This window comes from Zootoca vivipara, chromosome 9 (assembly GCF_965207765.1).
Source record: "Zootoca vivipara chromosome 9, rZooViv2.hap1.1, whole genome shotgun sequence".
NCBI classification, from domain to species: domain Eukaryota; kingdom Metazoa; phylum Chordata; class Lepidosauria; order Squamata; family Lacertidae; genus Zootoca; species Zootoca vivipara.
Genome location: NC_142592.1, coordinates 68,383,934 through 68,407,351, shown reverse-complemented (window position 1 = coordinate 68,407,351; position 23,418 = coordinate 68,383,934). Strand labels below are relative to the sequence as shown.

The following is a 23,418-nucleotide window of genomic DNA, read 5'->3' as shown; positions in this document are numbered from 1 at the left end:
GGAGGCAGCGATGATTCTGAATCCCAGTTTCTGGAAACTGCAGGATGGGAGAGAGGGCTCTTGTGTTCGAATCCTGCTTGCGGGTTTCCCATTGGGGTATCTGGTTGGCCCCTGTGAGAAGAGGATGATGGGACTCAATGGGCCATTGGCCTGATCCAGTAGACTCTTAAGCGGGTGAGCTGAGATGTATCTCCTAGCGTGAAATCTCACGGCAAATCTGGAAGGATCTCGGAATGTCTCGACGGGGTTCTGGGTGTCCCTGCATGCTGCGTTCTTGTAGGGTAGGTGTGAATATTCCTGGCCCAGCCAGAGTTCCCATGTGCGGGCGAAATAATTCATCAGAGCACATGCAGGGAGAGAGGGCTTGATGAATCCAACAGGGAGAGGATTGCGGATCTCATGTTTCAGATGCCTTGTCACTCTACGTCACAAGGCTTGTGTTAACATGATGCCCTGCATCCCTGCTCTGCTGCCATGGCAACTGCTTCCCCCTCCCTCCTCTTCCCCAGCAGTTATTGATCACCCCCTAAGGGGACCTTCACACATTTTCAAGCATCCTGGGACCTCGGAGGGGTCAAACCCAGAGTTTGGGGGCAAGAGGAGCCAGATATTCCATGTCTTGTACCAAAGATGCGATTTTGTATTTTAATTTTTCAGCAAGCAGGGGGAGGGGATCTTTTCTGCCTGTGGTTTGTGTCTAAACACACACACACACACTTCCAGCTTGCAACTGAGCTCATCCCTCCAGAGGCAGGGAGAGATGGCTGAGTTTTCTTTCCCAGTTGCAGCTGGTTGACCTCAGGCTTCAGCTATGAGGTGGGCAGGGGAGTCAGGCTTGTGTGAGCGTTAGTGGCGGAGGAGAGGAAGCCAGATTTCCCGGTTCCGGAGAAAACCCAGATCCAAGCTCTTGGAAGCTTTCCAGCAACCCTTAAGGTCACATCTGCACCAGACATGCATGCAGATCATACCGCTTTAAATGCTCAAAGCACCCTGGGAGCTGTAGTTTGTTAAGGTTGCTGTGAGCTGTTAGGAGACGCCCGTTCCCCCCTCACAGAGCTACAATTCCCAGCGCTAAGATTGGCGGTTAAGCCACTCTGGGAATCTATGATTCTATCTGAGGTCCAGCTCTGAGGGCCTTCTGGCGGTTCCCTCCCTGTGAGAAGTGAGGTTACAGGGAACCAGGCGGCATAGCTGCCAAGTTTTCCCTTTTCTCGCGAGGAAGCCTATTCAGCATAAGGGAAAATCCCTTTAAAAAAGGGATAACTTGGCAGCTATGCCAGGCAGAGGGTCTTCTCGGTCGTGGCACCCTCCCTGTGGAACGCCCTCCCATCAGATGTCAAGGAAATAAAAAACTCTTATCACTTTTAGAAGACATCAGAAGGCAGCCCTGTTTAGGGAAGTTTTTAAGGTTTGATGCTGTATTTTGTTTTCAATATCCGGTTGGGAGCCACCCAGAGAGGCTGGGGAAACCCAGCCAGATGGGCAGGGTATAAATATATTATTATTGTTGCTGTTATTATTATTATTATTATTATTATTATTATTATTATTATTATTATTATTGGAAACCCACAAGCAGGATCGGAACACAAGACCACCCTCCCTTCCTGTGGTTTCCAGCAACTGGGATTCAGAAGCATTGCCATCGATAGCCCTCTCCTCCTCAAATTTCTCCAATCCTCTTCCATGTTTGTGGCCATCCTTGCCTCCTGCAGCAGGGAGTTCCACAGTTTGAAAGTATTTTATCTGTCCTGAATCTTCCGGTATTCAGCTTCCCCATACGCTCCAGAGGTCTAGCATTATGAGTAGGACTGGGTGACATTTCGATATATTGTCCAAAGCTGGTTTGAAGTCCATATTGTAATATCGGTTTCATAGTTTTTGACCTGGCACTATATCGCGAATCGTGATGTGTGTATTTGTGTGCTATGCAAAAATCACGAGGCGGGGGGAACTGTGAAGCCAGCTGATGCCTCTACATAGCTCCATCCTTATTTCAGACATTGTAATATATCAGTAAGGGACGCAGGTGGCACCGTGGTCTAAACCACTGAGCCTCTTGGGCTTGCCGATCAGAAGGTCGGCGGTTTGAATCCCCATGACGGGGTGAGCTCCCATTGTTTGGTCCCAGCTCCTGCCAACCTAGCAGTTCGAAAGCATGTCAAAGTGCAAGTAGACAAATCGCCGGGAAGGTAAACAGCATTTCTGTGCGCTGTTCTGGTTCGCCAGAAGCGGCTTTGTCATGCTGGCCACATGACTCGGAAAAACTCTGCAGACAAACGTCGGCTCCCTTGGCCTATAGAGCGAGATGAGCACTGCAACCCCAGAGTCGTTCGCGACTGGACTTAACTGCCAGGGGTCCTTTACCTTTAATATATAAGTATATTGTGATAAATCAGTATAGTGGTACCTCGGTTTAAGAACAGCCCTGTTTACGAACTATTCAGTTTACGAACTCCGCAAAACCGGAAGTAGTGTCCCGGTTTGCGAACTTTACCTCGGTCTAAGAATGGAATCCAAACAGTGGAAGGGCACCAGTGACGGGAGGCCTCATTCAGGAAAGCGCACCTCGGTTTAAGAATGGTTTCGGTTTAAGAATGGACTTCCGGAACGGATTAAGTTCGTAAACCGAGGTACCACTCTATATCACGATGTTCAGCTGGTGATATATCACAAAGTAAAAAGTTAGATATCGTCCAGTCCTAATTATAAACTTTATAAATTTCAATCATGTTGAAACTTGCCTTTTCTCTAAACTCAAAAGTGCCAAACACTTCAGCCTTTATTCCGAAGGGGAGCCCCCTCCACCTCCTTGATTATTTGCGTGGCCCTTTCCTGAACTTTTCCCAACTCTACGATCTCCTTTTTGAGGTGAGCTAACCAGAACCGTACACAGTATTCCAAATGTGGCGGCACCATAGATTATCTAACAGCACCATGAGACTGGCAGCCTTGTTTTCGATTCTTTTCCGAAAGATCCCTAGCATGGAATTTGCCTTTTCCACAGCTGCGGCACACTGGGTCACTAGTGTCACCAAGCTATCTACTATGAACCCCAAAACAATAATAAAAATTGGTCAAGATCCGTGATGTATTGTATCATATAGAGCACATGTCTTCAGGCCAATAAGGAGTGGAAACAGTGCTTAAATCTTCTGGCAAAGTTTTCGGAGTTTGGAAGACTGGTCATAGAGTTGGAGAGTTGGACGGGACCCCAAGGGTCATCCAGTCCAACCCCCTTGCAACACAGGATCCCACCCGCCCCCAGTTCTGTGCCTCTAAAAAGCCTCTTCTTGAACCTCCCCCCATTGCTCTTGCCCCCTCTTGGCTAGCCCCATTTTTTTAAAAAAAAGTAATAATTTTTATTAGTTTTGAATTACAGTAAAGGGTAAAGGTAAAGGGACCCCTGACCATTAGGTCCGGTCGTGACCGACTCTGGGGTTGCGCGCTCATCTCGCATTATTGGCCGAGGGAGCCGGCGTACAGCTTCCAGGTCATGTGGCCAGCATGACAAAGCCGCTTCTGGCGAACCAGAGCAGCACATGGAAACGCCGTTTACCTTCCCGCTGTAGCGGTTCCTATTTATCTACTTGCATTTTGACGGGCTTTCAAACTGCTAGGTTGGCAGGAGCTGGGACCGAGAAACGGGAGCTCACCCCGTCGCAGGGATTCGAACCTCCGACCTTCTGATCGGCAAGCTCTAGGCTCTGTGGTTTAACCCACAGCGCCACCTGGGTCCCTTTTGAATTACAGTAGTCCAATAATTGGCCAGCGCCAACTGAGAGAAACCAAATATGTTTGCTATGGGTTTGGTAACCTGAATCGTCAGCTGGAAGGAAAGGACTGGGTCTTTTCCAGGGGCAGGGAGAAAGGGTTTTTCGGGGGGGGAGAATGGGGTGGCCCCTGCGTCTGTGACACGACGCCTGCCAAGCTGGTAAGATACAAACAATGAAATAAGCTGTCAGAAATGCAGCAGAATGTCTCAGGGGATGGGGGGTGGGAATCTGAGGGAGGGGGCCAGCCCAGCTGCAAGCAGATGTTTGGTGCACTCAGAGTCTTATTTCCCCCCCCCCCCAAAAAAAACCCAGCATCAGCCAGAAGCTTCAACTTGCTTTCAGTCTTGGTAAGATGCGGGGGGGGGGGGGAGGCAGCATCTCTGCTAAAATCCTACAGGGCTCTCCAATTCCTGCCTCCCATCCTGGGGCAAGTCCAGACCTCCTTCTGTTCTGAGCCTCCGCCTTGATCTGTTTTCAGGGATGTTAGACAGCGATGGCCATTTAATGGAGCATTTGCTGCCATTTATATACCCTGCACTATACATTTTATTGTATTTTAATCTTTGCTGGAAGTCACCCAGAGTTGTTGTTGTTGTTGTTATGGGATGTCTTCCCATCGCTCTCCTCGTTCGAAAAACACCGCGGGTTTGTTATCTATCTGTCTTTTGCTTTATATCCTGCCTTTTAATCCAAGGAGCTCAAGGTGGAATAATAATAATAATAATAATAATACAGTCACACTGGAATGCCCCAGCATACGTAGTTCTCGTCCCCGTTTGATCCCCACGATGACCCTGTGAGGTAGGATGGGCTGAGAGTGAGTGCCTGGCCCGAGTTACAGGGAACCAGGCAGAGGGCCTTCTCGGTAGTGGCACCCGCCCTGCGGAACGCCCTCCCACCAGAGGTCAAAGAGAACTACTAGCAGACTTTTAGAAGACATCTGAAGAAGGCAGCCCTGTTTAGGGAAGCTTTTAATCTTTAAGAAATTAAGTGTATTTTAATATTTCTATTGGAAGCCGCCCAGAGTGGCTGGGGAAACCCAGCCAGATGGGCGGGGCATAAATAATAAATTATTATTATTATTATTATTATTATTATTATTATTATTATTATACGGTCACCCAGTAAGTTTCCTGGCTGAGCGGGGGATTTGAACCCCCAGCGCTCTAACCAGGAAGGCCAAAAACTCAGAATGGCCATCAGCTGCTCCCGGCAGCTGCTTCTGGGAGCAGAGACTACGCTCTCCCAGTTGGGCCCGATGTCAGAGGGATTAGTCCCAGAATGCCTCCCTCCCCCCCCTTCCCACAGCCCCCACTCCCTGGCCCAGCAGCTGCCCAGCCCAGCCCAAAGGCAGGAGGGAGCCAAAACCCCAGGCTCTGTCATTCTTGGATATTGGGGGGGGGGGGTGCATTCGCATCAGGCCTTGCCAGGATTCAGCTGGCACAGGATGGAAAAAAAGCAATTTTTCTCTGTACCACCCTATGTCCCAAACGCATCGTTGCGCCTAGAGGCCAATCTTCCCTCGGCAGAATTACGGATCTGGCGTAGGACATTTAACTCTTGGCTTCGCCTAAACTGAAATACACACACACACACACACACACACACCGGTCCAATACCCCTAGTGCTGCAGGATTGTCACAAGAGCGCCTGGACTATCAAAAACTTCACTCTTGTGGTTCATCACCACAACAACTACTCACTTTGGGTTTTAGTCAAGCAAACAGTCTAATTTGCCAGTGCCTAAACGATAATGAGCGTCAGAACAACTTGGCCACAATTTTGCCCATGGTATTTTCCCAGTAGTGATGTATGGAAGTGAGAGCTGGAATATAAAGAAGGCTGATCGCCGAAGAATTGATGCTTTTGAATTATGGTGCTGGAGGAGATTCTTGAGAGTCCCATGGACTGCAAGAAGATCAAACCTCTCCATTCTGAAGGAAATCAGCCCTGAGTGCTCACTGGAAGGACAGATCGTGAAGCTGAGGCTCCAATACTCTGGCCACCTCATGAGAAGAGAAGACTCCCTGGAAAAGACCCTGATGTTGGGAAAGATGGAGGGCACAAGGAGAAGGGGACGACAGAGAACGAGATGGTTGGACAGTGTTCTCAAAGCTACGAGCATGAGTCTGACCAAACTGCGGGAGGCAGTGCAAGACAGGAGTGCCTGGCATGCTCTGGTCCATGGGGTCACAAAGAGTCGGACACGACTAAACGACTAAACAACAAATAACAAAACAATATCGAGCATCAGAACAACTTGGCCACAATAAGGAAAATTTGCCCATGGTATGACTATTTTCCACCTACCCATTTCGACTCTCTGGCCCCCTATCTGCATAACCTAGCAATTATAAAATATAGATGCACTTTTACCCTCGCAAGATTGAATGTATTGCCCTCGGCTGTACTTGAGGGACAATTCCAACAGATTCCACACGAAAAACGCTTCTGTCCCTGTGGAGACAGCAGTCCCGAATCGGTGGCGCATGCCCTTCTGGCTTGCACTCTTTATAAAGACTTGAGGAATGTGTTTATCACCCCTCTTTTATTGTCCATTCCAGGTCGCCCAACCACTGCCCCAGTGTCCTTTCTCTGGGCAGATCAAGATGAGCCGATGACTGCAAAGGCCGCAAGGTTTTTAGCCGGGGCAATCAGAATAAGATCCACTATCTGACCATTGATTCAAAACCCTAAAGTGTATTTTATATGATGGACTTTTTATTTCTGTTCTTTGTATATTGTATTGCTGTTTTATTGCTATGGCAAATGGCTGATGCAAATAAAGATTCATTCATTCATTCATTCAAGCAGAATTGCTGCCCTGGGTGGGATCCCCAAAGATCCTCTAGTCTGACCTTAAGGCACACACCCACACATTATGCATCAACCGACAAAATAAGAACGTCAGATGAACTCATTGGATCGGTTCAAAGGAGAGCCCATCTAGTCCAACATCCTGTTCTCACAGTGGCTAACCAGATGCCCATTATGGGAAATCTGCAAGCGGAATTCGAACACAAGAGCCCTCTCTCCTCCTGTGGTTTCCGGAAACTGGGATTCAGAAACATCACCACCTCTGAGTGTGGAGGCACAGCAAAGCCATCCTGACTAGTACCGGTAGTCATACAGCCCTCCCCTCCCTCACTAAAGGGAAAAGGGACCCCTGACCATTAGGTCTAGTTGTGCCCAACTCTGGGGTTGCGGCACTCATCTCGCATTATTGGCCGAGGGAGCCGGCGTACAGCTTCCAGGTCATGTGGCCAGCATGACAAAGCCGCTTCTGGCAAACCAGAACAGCGCGCAGAAACGCCGCTTACCTTCCCACCAGAGCGGTACCTATTTATCTACTTGCACTTTGACATGCTTTCGAACTGCTAGGTTGGCAGGAGCTGGGACCGAACAACAGGAGCTCACCCCGTCGCGGGGATTTGAACCGCCAACCTTCTGATCAGCAAGCCCTAGGCTCTGTCACGGTTTAGACCACAGTGACACCCGCATCCCATCACTATTCCCCTCTTAATGACATCCAAGTTGGCAGCCATCCCTGCCTCCTGAGGGTGTGAGTTCCACAGGTGAACTGTGTGAATAAGGGCTTTCTTTTCTCCATCCTGAGTTGCAAGAGCTCAAAAATGTAACGGTTTGAGGAGTTCCGGCTCCTGATCTTAGGGACACACGGCCAGGCAGCTTGAACCTTTTCCCCCAACTCTTTTGCGAAGATTATTTCTTCTCCCTTTCCCACGCTTTCCTCACCTTCTCCTGCCCCCAGCAGAACCCTGGTGGCCTGTCCCTTTCAGCACCTGATATTCTTGGTCACGGATCCCAAAATAGCAGGCTCACCCTCCCCCCAGCCCTCTTTGCAAGGGTGACAAGGGGCTTGTTCCTGTCCTGGTCGTTCGCCCAGAACCTCTCCCAAATACAGATGCCAACCAGCTGATCCCTTGCCTCCCCCAGCTTCTGATTGGTTGCCAGAACCTATATTGGTAAACCCAGGGTCTTAAAGGAGTGAGCTTCCTCCCAGTGTTTCTTTGCCCGCTGCCTTGGCTGTCTGAACACCCGAGCACATCATCCATGCATGCTCTGGTTTGCGTTTTCACCCTGGGAACATTTGCACGTGAAATAAGTGCTTGTGCATCCATACTTGCCAAAAAACAAAAAACAAAAAAAAAACCTAGAAGCGATTTCTGAGTGCTGCTGTTTTGCAAGTGGGATTTTGGCTGCATGACAGCAAATTCAGGTTGCAAATCTGAAACGTTTTTGGCGCTCTTGCACGGCAAGTCTGCTCTCCCCCCCCCTTCCAAAAAACAAAAACTGGACTAAGAATGTAAGTGTCTGTTGAACCAGTGCCTCATCTCACAGCAGCTAGACCATAAGGTTTCTGTCACTCTTAGGGACCCCAAGTTAAAGGGGGCGTGTTTTGCCATAGGACTATCTCTGAGCCCCCTTGCAGTTAGACACCTGTCCTCTCCCACATTCCACTAGGACAAAGATGAATCGGGCTTCCACCAACAGCTGAGGGCAAGAAGCGGCTGGTGGAAGATTCCTGGGATTCCAGGAAGACACACACACACACACCCGGCAAAGGGGGCACCTCCTTCTCTTCCAAATCTGGGGTTCGTGGGAATGCCGCCCCACCCCAAGGCCAGCTGCACGCTTAGAAAACTCCAGCACAATCCTAAAAGATGCCCAGCCCCAAGGCAGGGACAAGGCAACCTTTTGCTGCTGAGCAACCAGCTTTCTGGCCATTTATTTATTGCGTTTGTGCATAAACTTTCTAGCACCTTATAGGTAAAGGTAAAGGGACCCCTGACTATTAGGTCCAGTCGTGACCGACTGTGGGGTTGCGGCGCTCATCTCGCTTTGCTGGCCGAGGGAGCCAGCGTACAGCTTCCGGGTCATGTGGCCAGCATGACTAAGCCGCTTCTGGCGAACCAGAGCAGAACACGGAAACGCCGTTTACCTTCCCGCTATTTATCTATTTATCTACTTGCACTTTGACGTGCTTTCGAACTGCTAGGTTGGCAGGAGCTGGGACCGAGCAACGGGAGCTCACCCCGTCGCGGGGATTCGAACTGCCGACCTTCTGATCAGCAAGCCCTAGACTCTGTGGTTTAACCCACAGCGCCACCCGCGTCCCTTATAGGCTTATATAAGCCTATAAGCATAGAATCATAGAATCATAGATTTGGAAGAGACCACAAGGGCCATCCAGTCCAACCCCCTGCCAAGCAGGGAACACCATCAAAGCATTCTTGACATATGCCTGTCAAGCCTCTGCTTAAAGACCTCCAAAGAAGGAGACTCCACCACACTCCTTGGTAGCAAATTCCACTGCCGAACAGCTCTTACTGTCAGGAAGTTCTTCCTAATGTTTAGGTGGAATCTTCTTTCTTGTAGTTTGAATCCATTGCTCCGTGTCCGCTTCTCTGGAGCAGCAGAAAACAACCTTTCTCCCTCCTCTATATGACATCCTTTTATATATTTGAACATGGCTATCATATCACCCCTTAACCTTCTCTTCTCCAGGCTAAACATACCCAGCTCCCTAAGCCGTTCCTCATAAGGCATCGTTTCCAGGCCTTTGACCATTTTGGTTGCCCTCTTCTGGACACGTTCCAGCTTGTCAGTATCCTTCTTGAACTGTGGTGCTCAGAACTGGACACAGTACTCCAGGTGAGGTCTGACCAGAGCAGAATACAGTGGTACTATTACTTCCCTAGATCTAGATGCTATACTCCTATTGATGCAGCCAAGAATTGCATTGGCTTTTTTAACTGCTGCATCACACTGTTGACTCATGTCAAGTTTATGGTCTATAAGCACCGTATAGGCTTATAGAATTTCTTTCTTTCTTTACCCTGCAGTCTGCCCTTTACTCATTAGACGTCCTACCCCGATCAGCCAGAACTGGCACTACTGCAAGTAATACCTGTTCTGCTTTGGTAAAAACTCATTCATTTGGCATAGCGGCACCTTGGAACTTTGGAACTCCCCTCCTAGGGATACCAGGCAGGCATCTTCGCTGTATTCCTTCCAGCGCCTTCGAGAAACATTCGAGGAGACAAAGAACTACGCAACTTTTAGAAGACATCTGAAGGCAGCCCTGTATCGAGAAGTTTTTAATGTTTGACGTTTCATTAATCATAGAATCATAGAGTTGGAAGAGACCACAAGGGCCATCCAGTCCAACCCCCTGCCAAGCAGGAAACACCATCAAAGCATTCTTGACATATGCCTGTCAAGCCTCTGCTTAAAGACCTCCAAAGAAGGAGACTCCACCACACTCTTTGGTAGCAAATTCCACTGCCGAACAGCTCTTACTGTCAGGAAGTTCTTCCTAATGTTTAGGTGGAATTTTCTTTCTTGTAGTTTGAATCCATTGCTCCGTGTCCGCTTCTCTGAAGCAGCAGAAAACAACCTTTCACCCTCTTCTATATGACATCCTTTTATATATTTGAACATGGCTATCATATCACCCCCTTAACCTTCTCTTCTCCAAACTAAACATTAGGTTTTTATATTTTGCTGGAAGCTGCTGCTGCTGCTGCTGCTATTTAGCTGGGCCTGCACAGATGCTTAGAAAGTTGGTGAGGATTTTAATCTGTTTTATAGCGTTTTAACTTTTTGTATGCTTTACAGCATTATTGGTGACTGTGCCCTCGGAGGCAGCAATGCATGAGGATACCAGTCGCCGGAAACCAGAGGAGGGGAGAGCTGGGTTCGAATCCTGATTGCTGGTTTCCCAGAAGAGGCACTGGGCTGGCCACTGTGAGAACAGGATTCTGGACTAGATGGCCCACGGGCCTGATCCAGCAGGCTCCTCTTGACACAAGAAGCTGCCTTATACAGAGTCGGACCACTGGGTTCATCGAACTCAGTATTGGCCACAATGAACAGGCTCTCCAGGATTTCAGCTGGCACGCTCTCCCAGCCCTACCTGGAGGTGCTAGCAGGATTCAAACCTGGAACCCAACAACTTTGGGGTTGTCTAGAAAAAAACCTTTTTGAAATATGGCAACCCTAGCTCGTGTATGAGGGCAGGCTTTCCTATAATGGGCACATCACAGCAGAGCCAAAATTTGAGGGGCTTCCCGATGGACAGGTCAGTCTCTTGGCCTCTGGGGTGCCAGCCAGGCAATGCCAATGTTGCCGCCCTTCCCCCAAGGCCGGGAGGAGACTCTGTTACCAAAGATAGACAATGGAGCGCAAATGCCTTTGCCGTGGAGCCTCGGGAATGCCTGGCATCTCCCGGAGTGAGACCAGCTCCTCTCCTTCTCTCTCTATATATATACACCCTGAGCTGGTATGGAACTGCCTGGTTCCTGAGGAAAGGGGCTGGATTGTAGAATTCTCAAGGGGCACCCAACGGTCATCTAGTCCAACCCCCTGTTATGTGTGTGGGGGGGGTCTTCTTTCCACAAGCAGCATGTGGGACAGGGATTCTCAAGAGCTGTGGGTGGGTGCTTCTCTTAAAGAGATAGGGGGAGAGAGAGATTCTCTTTGCATCTTAACTACTGTATTTGATTCTCTTTGCAGCTTAACTACCCAATTATCAAATCAATGTCCAAGTCAAAATTTGACTACAGTGGCATCTTGGTTCTCAAACGCCTTGGGGAACCAAGGCTGAATGTGGCAGTCCCTGCGCAATGTTGCTTAAAAGCTACCTGCAGTTTTACCATTTACAGTACAGTCATACCTCGGTTTGAGTACTTTCAGTTTAAGTACTCCGCGGACCTGTCTGGAACGGATTAATCCACTTTCCATTACAGTGGTACCTCGGTTTATGAACACAATTGGTACCGGAAGTCTGTTCATAAACTGAAGCGTTCATAAACTGAAGCGAACTTTCCCATCGAAAGTAATGGAAAGTGAATTAATCCGTTCCAGATGGGTCCGCGGCGTTTGTAAACTGAAAATTCGTAAACCGAGGTGTTCATAAACCAAGGTTCCACTGTACTTTCAATGGGAAAGTTTGCTTCAGGTTAAGTACGCTTCAGGTTAAGTACGGACTTCCGGAACCAATTACACCCATGCTTCGGGTTAAGTACGCTTCAGGTTGAGTACTCTGCGGACCCGCATGGAACGGATTAATCCACTTTCCATTACTTTCAATGGGAAAGTTCACTTCAGGTTAAGTACGCTTCAGGTTAAGTACGGACTTCCGGAACCAATTGTGTACTTAAACCGAGGTACCACTGTAGTACCTTGATTCTCAAACTTAATCCGTTCCACAAGTCCGTTCCAAAACCAAGGCATTCTTTCCCATAGAAAGTCATGCAAAACGGATTGATCCGTTCCAGGCTTTTAAAAACAACCCCTAAATCATGGTATCTGAAGAAGTGTGCATGCACACGAAAGCTCATACCAAAATAAAAACTTAGTTGGTCTTTAAGGTGCTACTGAAGGAATTTTTTTATTTTCCCTAAATCAGCAATTTAACATGGATTTTACTATCTAACGAAACGGTGTACTGCAGTCACACAATCAATCCAATCAGGAACTGAACTGGGTTCCACACAGTCACAAAAACAAAACGAAAAAGGGGCAGAAAGACCAAAACGCAAAATAAATAGCAAAAACAGACAGACCTCAGCGTAACACTCAAAACGGAGCACGTTTGGGTTCCGGAAAAAAGTCCGCAAACCGGAACACTTATTTCCGGGTTTGCGGTGTTTGGGTTCCAAGTTGTTTGAGTACCAAGGCATTTGAGAACCAAGGCGCCACTGAACCTTTTCGGAGGCGAGACAGCTGGAACCGGAATTTATTATTATTATTATAACTGTTATTATATTGTTATTATAACTATTATAACGGAATTTATTATTATTATTATAACAGGGACCCAGGTGGCGCTGTGGGTTAAACCACTGAGCCTAGGGCTTGCTGATCAGAAGGTCGGCGGTTCGAATCCCTGCGACCGGGTGAGCTCCCGTTGCTTGGTCCCAGCTCCTGCCAACCTAGCAGTTCGAAAGCATGTCAAAATGCAAGTAGATAAATCGGAACCGCTACAGCGGGAAGGTAAATGGCGTTTCCATGTGCTGCTCTGGTTTGCCAGAAGCGGCTTAGTCATGCTGTCAACATGACCTGGAAGCTGTACGCTGGCTCCCTCGGCCAATAATGTGAGATGAGCGCGCAACCCCAGAGTCGGTCACGGCTGGACCTAATGGTCAGGGGTCCCTTTTCCCTTTTCCCTCACATGGCTCTGAATGCGGATTTGCCTAACTGCGATTATGACAGCGGCTGTTTTGTTTTCAGTTCCTTTCCCAACGATCCCTTGCATGGAATCTGCCTTTTTCACAGCCGCGGCACACTGGGACGCTGTCTTTTGTCGAGCTCTCGACTCTGGATCTGCTATATATATCTAGAGGCCAAAAAGTCCAGGCTTCCAAAACGGCCTGGGCTCCCTCCCCCCCTCGCCTCCCCCCACCCCTGGCACTTGCTCAGATCGGGAACAGCTGTTTGGAATGGGCTACCAATGCAGTCATTGCTTCCTACGATGTGATCTTATCAGAGGAGGACTTTTGCAGACCCGGCAACCGTTCCCCCCAAGCGAAGCCAGGAATGACTGAGCTGGTCAGGAGCCGCCTGGCAGAGGGTCAAGGCCCTGGCTTGGCTTGAAAGAGGAGCTGATCCCCACCCACCCCCAGCTGACGCTTTGCTCCAAAGACGGGACTCGGCGCCAAGCCCAAATGCCACCTCTGTGCCGGCACTGCAGAGGTCATGTAGCCCAACCCGCTGGCCGGCCCCGGGTCACCAGCGCAGGATGTAACTGCAGCACTCTAGCAAATGGCTGCAGAGGGAAGGAGTCCCCGGTTTCTTGCCTTGCAAGGGGTTAGGCTGCTAGATGACACTAAGGCGTCCCTTCCAACTAGAAATTCTGTGGCTTTTTTAGTTTAGGGGAAAGGCAAGTAACAGGCGACAAGATGAGATTTTCGTGAAAAAAATCATGCATGGCATGGAAAAGGTGGCTGGAGAAATGTTTCTCTCCCTCTCTCATAAAACTTGTGGGCATCCAACGAAGCTGAATGTTGGAAGATTCGGGACACATGGAAGAAACGAATTATAGTTGAACTGTGGAACTCCCTGCTGCAGGAGGCAGCAATGGCCACCAACCTGGAAGGCTTTTCAAAACAGGATGAGACAAATTCATGGAGGAGGAGAGGGCTATCGATGGCTACTGGGCATGACGGCTCTGCTCCAATGCTTCCTGGAAACCACAGGAGGAGAGAGAGAGATCTTGTGTTCGAATCCTGCTTGCAGGTTTCCCATAACAGGCGTCGGGTTGGCCGCTGTGAGAACAGGCTGCTGGACAAGAAGGGCTCCCTCTGGCCTGATCCAGCAGCCCCTTCGCCCGTCCTTATAACGGCGGCTGTGACCTCTTAGTCGTTCTTTCTGGTTCCTTCTGCACCTGACTGGCATCGGCGCCGCTGTGCTTGAAACGGGCCGCCTCTGGCCGGATCCAGGCTGGCTCAGCTTGTTGTTGATGGTTGCGCCAGCTGTGCGCCTGGCCCTAATCTGCTTTTAAAGCAAGAGAGAAATTCCCACACTTGGCTGGCGCGGGGGCACCGCACCAAGGCTGGCACCAACCAGCTGCCTCCCCCCTGAACTTGAGCAGAAACCAAGCCAGGAGCAGAGGGGCCCTCGAGACCCAAAAACCCCTCCCTCCGCATGCCCCCCCACCGCCAGCCAAGGAAAACATGGGGGAACAATTCTTGTTGACAAGCGTCCAGCCTTATGAGGTCTCCCTGCCCACCAAGACGCTGGCTTCCTTCCATCCTGTTCTGCACAGTCGAGCACATTTCCTTTCAAAGGGAGAGAGGGATGTTTTGGCAGAGTAGACTGAGCAGAGCAAAGTGATGAAGAGGTGAAGAGGTTGTTGCTTCGGGAGAGTCTGCTGGTGTGCAGATGTGAGTCACTTACACACACACACACACACACACACACACACAATTTTCATTATTATTACCATTTCAAAAATCACATTCAAATATACTTCTCCATCCTTAATACTGTATCTTTCTTTTAATAAAAACATTCAACAACTCCCCTTCTTCCCTGGTTCTTTGGATTTTCCCACCATTCCTGCATTATTATTTTTTGTTAAAATTTTATTCATTTTCCATAACAATCTTCCAATTAAGGACAAATCAAATCAAATCAAATCGGTCCAAATTACGACAATAACAATACCACCAGTTATATATTCCAATTATAATGATTTTTTTTTGGGGGGGGGGACTTCTCATGTTCCAGATGTCTAGAGATAATCGTCCTCATTCATGTCTCTGCATTTTCAACTGTTTTTCAAATTCAAAACTAATATTATCTAATATTCCTGCATCTTCTTATAGATCCATTGAGATCCCTTTCTCCCCTTATTCTTCCTTTGTTATGCTGTCGAATTTACCTTAATGTTGCTAGCGTTTTCACTTGTTTACAATTGTTTTCCAAAGACTCCCCTCCTCTTTACATACTTGGTAATTCTTGCTGTCTTATCTTACGTGTTAGACCTGCTAACTCTGTATATCCTATCATGTTTAATTGCCAATCCTCCCTGATGTGGGTCGCTTCCAAAACCACTCTCATTTTTTTCCGGTCAGAAAGAGATGTCCACAAAGGGGAAAGTGGAGGAACTACATGGAGACTGTGGCGTAATCTCTCACACAAACCCCAACACGTATTTTTCTGCACATGCATGCGCTGGGAGAATAGGACTGGGGGATATATTTTCCAAAACCAGTCCATATCATATCAGTTTCTTAATGTTTATATATATCATGTATATAATTTTTTCCGTTTTACATCTTCTTCTTTGGCGATCCCTCATATCCGAGTAAGATTGTCTTCCATAAACACGGTTTTAACAATGAGTCCGTAAGTGACCATGGAGGACAATTCCGGCTCCACATGTCCTTCCACAGCGGGGACATATTTGCCGAATGATAATAAAAAACCAATATTTACATCAATCCACATTTTCTTCAACTTCCCTCCCCTCTTTTCTGAGGTTACTTATTTTATATCTTTTTACTACTGCATATCAAACTTAAATCTATTTATTAACCTCCCATTATATTCTCTGATAAGTCACTGCACTGGTTATGGATAATGTTTTAACGTTTTATCTGTCACTGCACTGGTTTATGTCAACCCTGCTAACGTTTTAAGTTGTTTACAACTTGTCTTCAAATAATCAATAAACCTTCTCCACTCAGTCATAAAGAGTCTCTCGTCGTGATTTCTTAATTCTCCCGGTAAGTTTCACCATTTCTGCATATTCCGTTGCCAACCTTCTTTTGTTGGAACTGTTTCATCTTTCCACCCGGTTTCTTAATTTTTAACCCGGCAATATATCGCGAATCATGGTGGGTGTGTTTGCCCTAGGCAAAAATCACAATGTGGGGGAAACTGTGAAGCCAGCCAATGCCTCTATATACTGCATCACGATGCTGAAAACCAGACATTGACCGGCCCTCTGGAGAAAGCATACCCTTGTAAGGTTGTACACTCTTGTAAAATCCGGAAAACACATCCTGGATAGTAGCCGCTGAAATCTTGTCCTCTGTGAGCCAAAGGAAATTTGGCAGCCGAAACTGTCACCCTGGAAATATCAGCTTTTTATGAGGTTGCGTGTGGGTTTGCTTGTTTTAAGTTACTAGCCCTCATGGTTGCAGGAGGAGGGCATTCAAACCTGTGAACGGTGCCTTGCAAAAGTCGGAAGCCAGGAAGAAAGTAGGATAGTTAATTTTTTTTTGCAGGGGCCCAATAGTCTGTCTGCAGAGCCGCTTATACACAGACCCCCACCCCCACCCCCCGTGACAAGCTGAAGCCAAGCCAAATAAATTGTTGAGGGAGTCCAAATATGCGCAGAAACTTCATGATTCCTTGTGTTATTTATTCAGGCTGCTGGACTTGGCACAGAGTCGTGTAAATAGCCCATTCATCTCTCCCCTCTCCTGTTCCTTCCTTCTTGCTGAGTGGTGCTACCCTGACCCCAGCCAGCCTTCCCCTTCGCTTATCACATGGTGGGAGCAAAGGCTGCGGACAAGGATGGCTTGAAAAGAGGGAATTGATCAGGGGTCGCCAACCTAAGGCCCACGGGCCGGAAGCGGCCCACGGAGGCCGTTTAACCGGCCCACAAGCCGCCCCCAAACCGTGCCACCCGCTCATAGAGTCCCCGCGTGCTGCGCTAAACCGGCGCAGGGACTCCCTTCCGCGGCTCTGGAAATTGCGTCTGCACATGCCCAGACGCCAAAAATCATTCTGCGCAGGCGCAATTTCCGGTGCCTGGGCATGTGCAGAAGCGATTTCCGGTGCAGCGGACATGCGCAGGCGCAATTTCTGGTGTCGCGCTGTGCCGGTCCAGCCCACGGAGGATCTCCAGAGGGAGTGATCCGGCTTGTGCCTGGTAAGCCTTTCCAGACCCTGGAATAGATGAATTCTGGACGATATGCCAGTCAGTGGCTACAAGGCACTAGGGCTATGCCCTCCCCTCCACTTTATACCTTATACACCTGAGTTTCTAAGACTGCTTGTTGACAGGCAACGCCTCTCAACAAGCAGTCTTAGAAACTCAGGTATATAAGTTGGAGCCAAATGGCTCCAAAAGCCAAGGTTGCAGTCGCCAAAACAAAATGTCTAGTTGCCATTTGGGGGCAAGAAGGCTCTAAAGTCTTTTTTTTCCAAATGATGGACTTACTGTGATTAATTGTCACTTAAATATCTGGCTAGATCAGATAATAATAAAATAATTTATTATTTATACCCCGCCCATCTGGCCGGGTTCCCCCAGCCACTCTGGGGGAATACCAACAAAATACTAAAATACAGAAATCCATCAAACATTAAAAGCTTCCCTAAACAGGGCTGCCTTAAGATGCCTTCTAAAGGTCTGGTAATTGATGTTCTCTTTGACCTCTGGTGGGAGGGCATTCCACAGGGTGGGTGCCACTACCGAGAAGGCCCTCTGCCTGGTCCCCTGTAACTTGGCTTCTCGTAGCGAGGGAACCGCCAGAAGGCCCTCGGCGCTGGACCTCAGTGTCCGGACAGAGGGATGGAGGTGGATACGCTCCTTCAGGTATACTGGACCGAGGCCGTTTAGGGCTTTAAAGGTCAGCACCAACACTTTGAATTGTGCTCAGAAATGTATTGGGAGCCAATGTAGATCTTTCAAGACCGGTGTTATGTGGTCCCGGCGGCCGCTCCCAGTCACCAGTCTAGCTGCCGCATTCTGGATTAGTTGTAATTTCCGGGTCACCTTCAAAGGTAGCCCCACGTAGAGCGCATTGCAGTAGTCCAAGCAGGAGATAACTAGAGCATGCCCCACTCTGGCTAGACAGTCTGCAGGCAGGTAGGGTCTCAGCCTGCGTACCAGATGGAGCTGATAAACAGCTGCCCTGGACACAGAACTGACCTGCACCTCCATGGACAGCTGTGAGTCCAAAATGACTCCCAGGCTGCGCACCTGGTTCTTCAGGGGCACAGTTGCCCCATTCAGGACCAGGGAGTCCTCCACACCCGCCCGCCTCATATCCCCCAAGAACAGTACTTCTGTCTTGTCAGGATTCAACCTCAATCTGTTAGCCGCCTTCCATCCTCCAACCGCCTCCATGCACTCACACAGGACCTTCACTGCCTTCACTGGTTCTGATTTGAAAGAGAGGTAGAGCTGGGTGTCATACGCATACTGATGGACACCCAGCCTAAACCCCCTGATGATCTCTCCCAGCGGCTGCATGTAGATGTTAAAAAGCATGGGGGAGAGGACGGAACCCTGAGGCACCCCACAATATTATTATTATTATCATTATTATTATTATTACCACCATCAACATCATTTTGTGCCCCCTCGGCTCAGCACTCTGTGGGGGGAAACTTCCCACAACATCCTAAATCCAGTGCTATCCGATAGCAAATTTAAACTGCAAGCTGCTCGGATCAGAGGAATGCCTTCGGTTTTTTCAACTCTAATAAAAGCACAGCAGTGGCAATAATAATCATAATTACCGGGGGGGGGGGGGAGGCTTAGCTTGGTCTATAAGCCTGAGTTCTGCTGGGCAAAGGATTCACTGCATTTATATCCCACTTTATTCTCCCAGGAGCTCAACGTGGCCTACCTGGTTTCTCCTCTCCCTTCATTTCTAATCCCCAAAACAGCCCTGCAAGGTAGCTCAAGCTGAGAGGCAGTGACCGGCCCCCGAAGCCGCCGCAGGGCGCTTCATGCAGCCAAGCGGGGATTTGAACCTCGGTCTCACCCAGGTTTTCGTCCGACACTCTAACCACTACACCAGGGGGAAAAGCTTAAGGCTTAAGCCTTGGGAGGTTCACCATGACAACGGGGCTCAGAATCGGCAAAGGGAAGCCTGCAGTTGCAATAAGAGAGAGCAGGGAGTCATCATCCCCACAGGCCACAGCCCCAGGATTCAGAAGCCCCTCGTATTTTGAATTCTTCTGTCCCACACTGCAATATCCAAGGGACTTGGGAGATGTGTCTCCCCAGTGTGGGAGAGCAGGTACCTCTTGCTGTTAGACAAGTGCAGCTCTATGCAATATATAATCAATATATATGCAATATATAATTTCATGCAATATATAATCATAGAACCACAGAACCACAAGGGTTGCCCAGTCCAGCCCCCTGCAGCGCAGGAATCTTTCCTTATTTTTAATTAGATTTGTATACCAAAGATCTCGGGGCACTTTCACAGCATAAAAATACAAGAGAGAAACATGAAATCCCTCCTCAAAAGCAAGAACAAGAACTACAAACCAATAACCCCCCTTCCCACAAACACGTTTAAAAGGATATAGGATGTGTGCAGGGGGTTGGACTGGATGGCCCTTGTGGTCCCTTCCAACTCTATGATTCTATGAATAACCCTGAAAGGTAGGCTGCTCTTATCACCCCTCCCCTGTTGCTGAAATTACAAGGGCGTCGCTTATTTAGTTATTTCCCCAACTTCATCTAACCCATCCTTCCTTCCAAAGGAGCCCAGATTGCCTGGTGAGCTTGTGGCTAAGGCTTGAAGGAAGCCTTTCCAGCTTATACTCTGAGCCAGGGTGGAGAGACCCCGTTGCTACAGAATCACAGAATTGTAGAGTTGGGAGGTACCCCCAAAGGCCATCCAGTCCAGCCCCCTGCAATGCAGGAATCACAGCTAATCTGCAGGAATCCTCCGGGTGCAGCTGGACTTTGGTTCCAGGGACTGGGGGTTGGGGTGATGGAAGTTGTAGTCCGGCAGCCTCGAAAGGCTCTTTGCCCCCAGCTGTAAGTAACTATTCTGCACCCCGTCTCAGGCACTTGCCATAGGAGAATAACAGCAGCCTACCCCAAAGGGTTGTTGTGAACAGAAAGGGCTAGCTCAATTATCGGCAGTAGTAGTTGTAGATAGACTTTGTTTTTTATTTAATAGCATATAGAGCTTGATAGGGGACCCAAGTGGCGCTGTGGGCTAAACCACTGAGCCTAGGGCTTGCTGATCAGAAGGTCGGCGGTTCGAATCCCTGTGACGGGGTGAGCTCCCGTTGCTTGGTCCCAGCTCCTGCCAACCTAGCAGTTCGAAAGCACATCAAAATGCAAGTAGATAAATAGGAACCGCTACAGCGGGAAGGTAAACGGTGTTTCCATGTGCTGCTCTGGTTTGCCAGAAGCGGCTTTGTCATGCTGGCCACATGACCTGGAAGCTATACACCGGCTCCCTCGGCCAATAATGCGAGATGAGCGCGCAACCCCAGAGTCGGTCACGACTGGACCTAATGGTCAGGGGTCCCTTTACCTTTACCTTAGAGCTTGATAGTAAAAGCGCAACTACCTCTAGGTGGTTTTCAGAAGTATGAAATAAAACCTTCACATTCTCAATGACCAAAAAAAGGACTAACATCAACACTAAGCAAAAGGAGATTACAAGCATTCTACATGTTTGGGTAGATTTGCCTAACCAAAACATTTTAAGTTGGCGCCGAAAGGTACAGTCTGTCTGGTGTCAATAGCCAGGGAGTTCCAAAGTTAGGTTCTGCGGCTGCCGCCACACGCTAAAAGACCAATTTATTTCCACTGTGGTCTGAATATTATGTGGCACCCTTAATGGTGCTGGTTCCACAGATCAAACTGAGTCAGCTGGTCCCAAGCTGTTAAGGGCTTTATGTACTATTAGTAACATCTTGATCCTGGCCTTGCAATTGGGCAAGCGAGTCGACTGTGCTACTACTGCATTGTCTTGGGCAAAGAACCACAAAATCTCTAGGTGCCGCAGTGTATTTTCAATACATCCATATGAACATCGGAACATCAGAAGACCCACAAGCAGGATCCGAGCGAAAGAGCAACACTCTCCTCTCCTGCAGAACCCAGAAGCATTGCCGCCCCTGCCCACGGCCAAGAGAAAGCCTGTCTAACCCAGAGAGCTTCCATCCCATCTGAAGCTGCTCCGAGAAAGAGTGTTTTGAAGCTCCGCCTCTCTGTGGGACCGACTAGCAGCAGCTGCATATGCAACCGTGTAATCCCTCTCGGCCGGGACTAAGTAGCGCTCTGTGTAACCTGGGAAGCTGGCGGCCAATCAGAGGGTAGCCTCCCCCGCCAAAAAAAAGCTGCCAGCTGTCCTTTTCTGCAAGAAACCTAACATACAAACTGGCCAGTAAAAAGCCAACGCGAATACCTGTCTGTTTATAAAAAAAAAAATATTTGTGCCGTAAAATATATATATCAAAGCGGTTCGCAGCAATAACAACAGAAAAGCACACCATAAAGACCATTAATTATTTTTAAAAACAACAACAACAACCAGATGTCAATTCTGAATTCCCTGCATAGGCCTGGAGGCGGAGAAAAGTTTCCAGCAGGCGTGTGAAAGCTGGCACAGAGGGCGCCTATTGCCCTTGCCCTAGCTAGCGCTGCTCTCTCGCAGACCAAGAGACCTGTGTGACACCGGAAGACGCAGCCACAAACCCCCATCCTCTGCCCAACCGTTTCCACAAACACACCCTTCTCCAAAACAGGCACACACATAACCTGCGCGCGCGCGCCTCCCCCCGGGTCTACACCCTCCGCTCGCTAGTGGGGGGCGCGCGTAGAAATGGGGGCTGGACCCCCCGGGGGGGAATCCCCTACTACCCTCGCCCCCCCTCTTCCGTCCTGCCAGGGCGCGTCCCCCCTCCTCCAGCAACTCACCGATGGAGACCAGCTTGATGTGTTCCCTGTCGAGAAACTCCAGCGCCACCGAGACGTTCTCCAGCTTCATCTGCCTGAAGTTGGGGCGCGCGTGGTACTTTCGGTACATCTTCTTCTGGCTCAGCACCTCGAGGAGACCGATGAGCTTCAGGCCGTCGCTCAGGTCCTTCTGCAAGTCGCCGATGCGCTTGTTCATGCATTTGAGGTGCTCGTTGCACCAGCGCGTAAAAGTGTTCTGCTGAATCTTCTTCCAGGGCGCGTCCTCCGCCAGGTCTTTCTCGGTGGCCGGCATCTCCTCCTGATCCTCTTGGTAATAAGTTTGGGGGGCCTGGTCGTAGTAACTGTTGCTATTCATCCTGAATTATTCTTTTTTTTTTCGGAGCGGGGAGGGAGGGATCGAGAAGGAGGAAGTGTGGGTCTGTCCGTTCAAAGAGAGCAGCTCCGAAAAGGGAGCGAAGGAGCGCGAGCGAAAGGGACAAGAAGGAGAGGCAAAATCCAAGCGGCGCAAAAAGTTGCTCGCGGCGAGTTGGGATCGACTAGCAGGGGGGTGAAACTGAGCAGCCCTTAGTGGACTGAAGAGGAGGAAGAAAGGGCTCGAAACCCACCTCGTTTGTTTTAAATTGGGGGGGGGGGGTTCTTCCTGGGGTCTCCAACTTTCCTTCCCAAAATCCAGAGAGGCGCGCGGCGCTTCGCCCCGAAGAGGGTTAAAACAGTATCCAGAAAACAGATCAGCGAGGGTGGAGGAAATAAATCCACAAAGGCGGGTTGGGCTGCTGCTGTTCTTTTCTTTCGTTTCCCTTTTCTGATTCCTTCTTCCTTTCAGCTGGGATTTCGGAGGCGAGCGAAGAGAGGAGGAGAGAAAAGACAGGCAGGGAGGACAGCGGAGAGAGAGAGAGAGAGATTGAGAGAGAGAGAGAGAAAGAGGGCGTGTGTTGCAAGTTTCCCTAGATCATTCAAAAGTGGAAGGTCCGGGGCGAAGGAGGCGTTTTAAAAAAGCTTTCCCCCACCCCACCCCTCGCCCCCCAACCAACCAACCAACCAGCCACCCCCTTGTTCCACGTCAGGAGGAAGGACTCCCAGGAATGCCTGCGCTGTGACCATATACAACGAAGAGATGAGTAACAGGCTTCCAGTCCCCCCTGAGATAATTCGGGAGCTGAGGATTGGGCGCTATGGATAGCAGAGGGGCAGGGATTGGCTCTGCCAGGAGCAGATTTCCTCCCCCCGTTACAAACTCCACTCTGCTCTTACCCCCCCCCTCCCCAACCCACTTCTCCAGGCTGGAAAGTTAGGGATGTATCAGTTGCTATTTTTAAGATCCCCCCTCGTCCACAAAAGGGGGGGGGGTTGGATATTGTTAGGATTTGTCTTCTCTTGCCTCTGGCCTCAGTTCTTTGGATCCAGTACAGTGGTACCTCGGTTTATGAACACAATTGGTTCTGGAAGTCTGTTCATAAACTGAAGCGTTCATAAACT

General features: G+C 49.1%; 1 protein-coding gene across 6 annotated transcripts in view; it reads right to left on the bottom strand.

Moving 5' to 3' along the window:
- FLNC (filamin C) overlaps positions 1-22,904 on the bottom strand; it is a 130,327-nt gene extending 107,423 nt beyond the window's left edge. For 4 of the 6 annotated variants that reach the window (XM_060279264.2, XM_060279265.2, XM_035128538.3 and 1 more), the window contains exon 1: positions 21,943-22,904. In XM_060279264.2, coding sequence (XP_060135247.2) covers positions 21,943-22,297 — 355 coding nt within the window. In that variant the 5' untranslated portion in view covers positions 22,298-22,904. The remainder of the gene's footprint in view (positions 1-21,942) is intronic. The other 2 variants (XM_088676511.1, XM_088676512.1) reach the window with 1 other exon arrangement.
- Between the last annotated feature and the right edge of the window lie 514 nt (positions 22,905-23,418).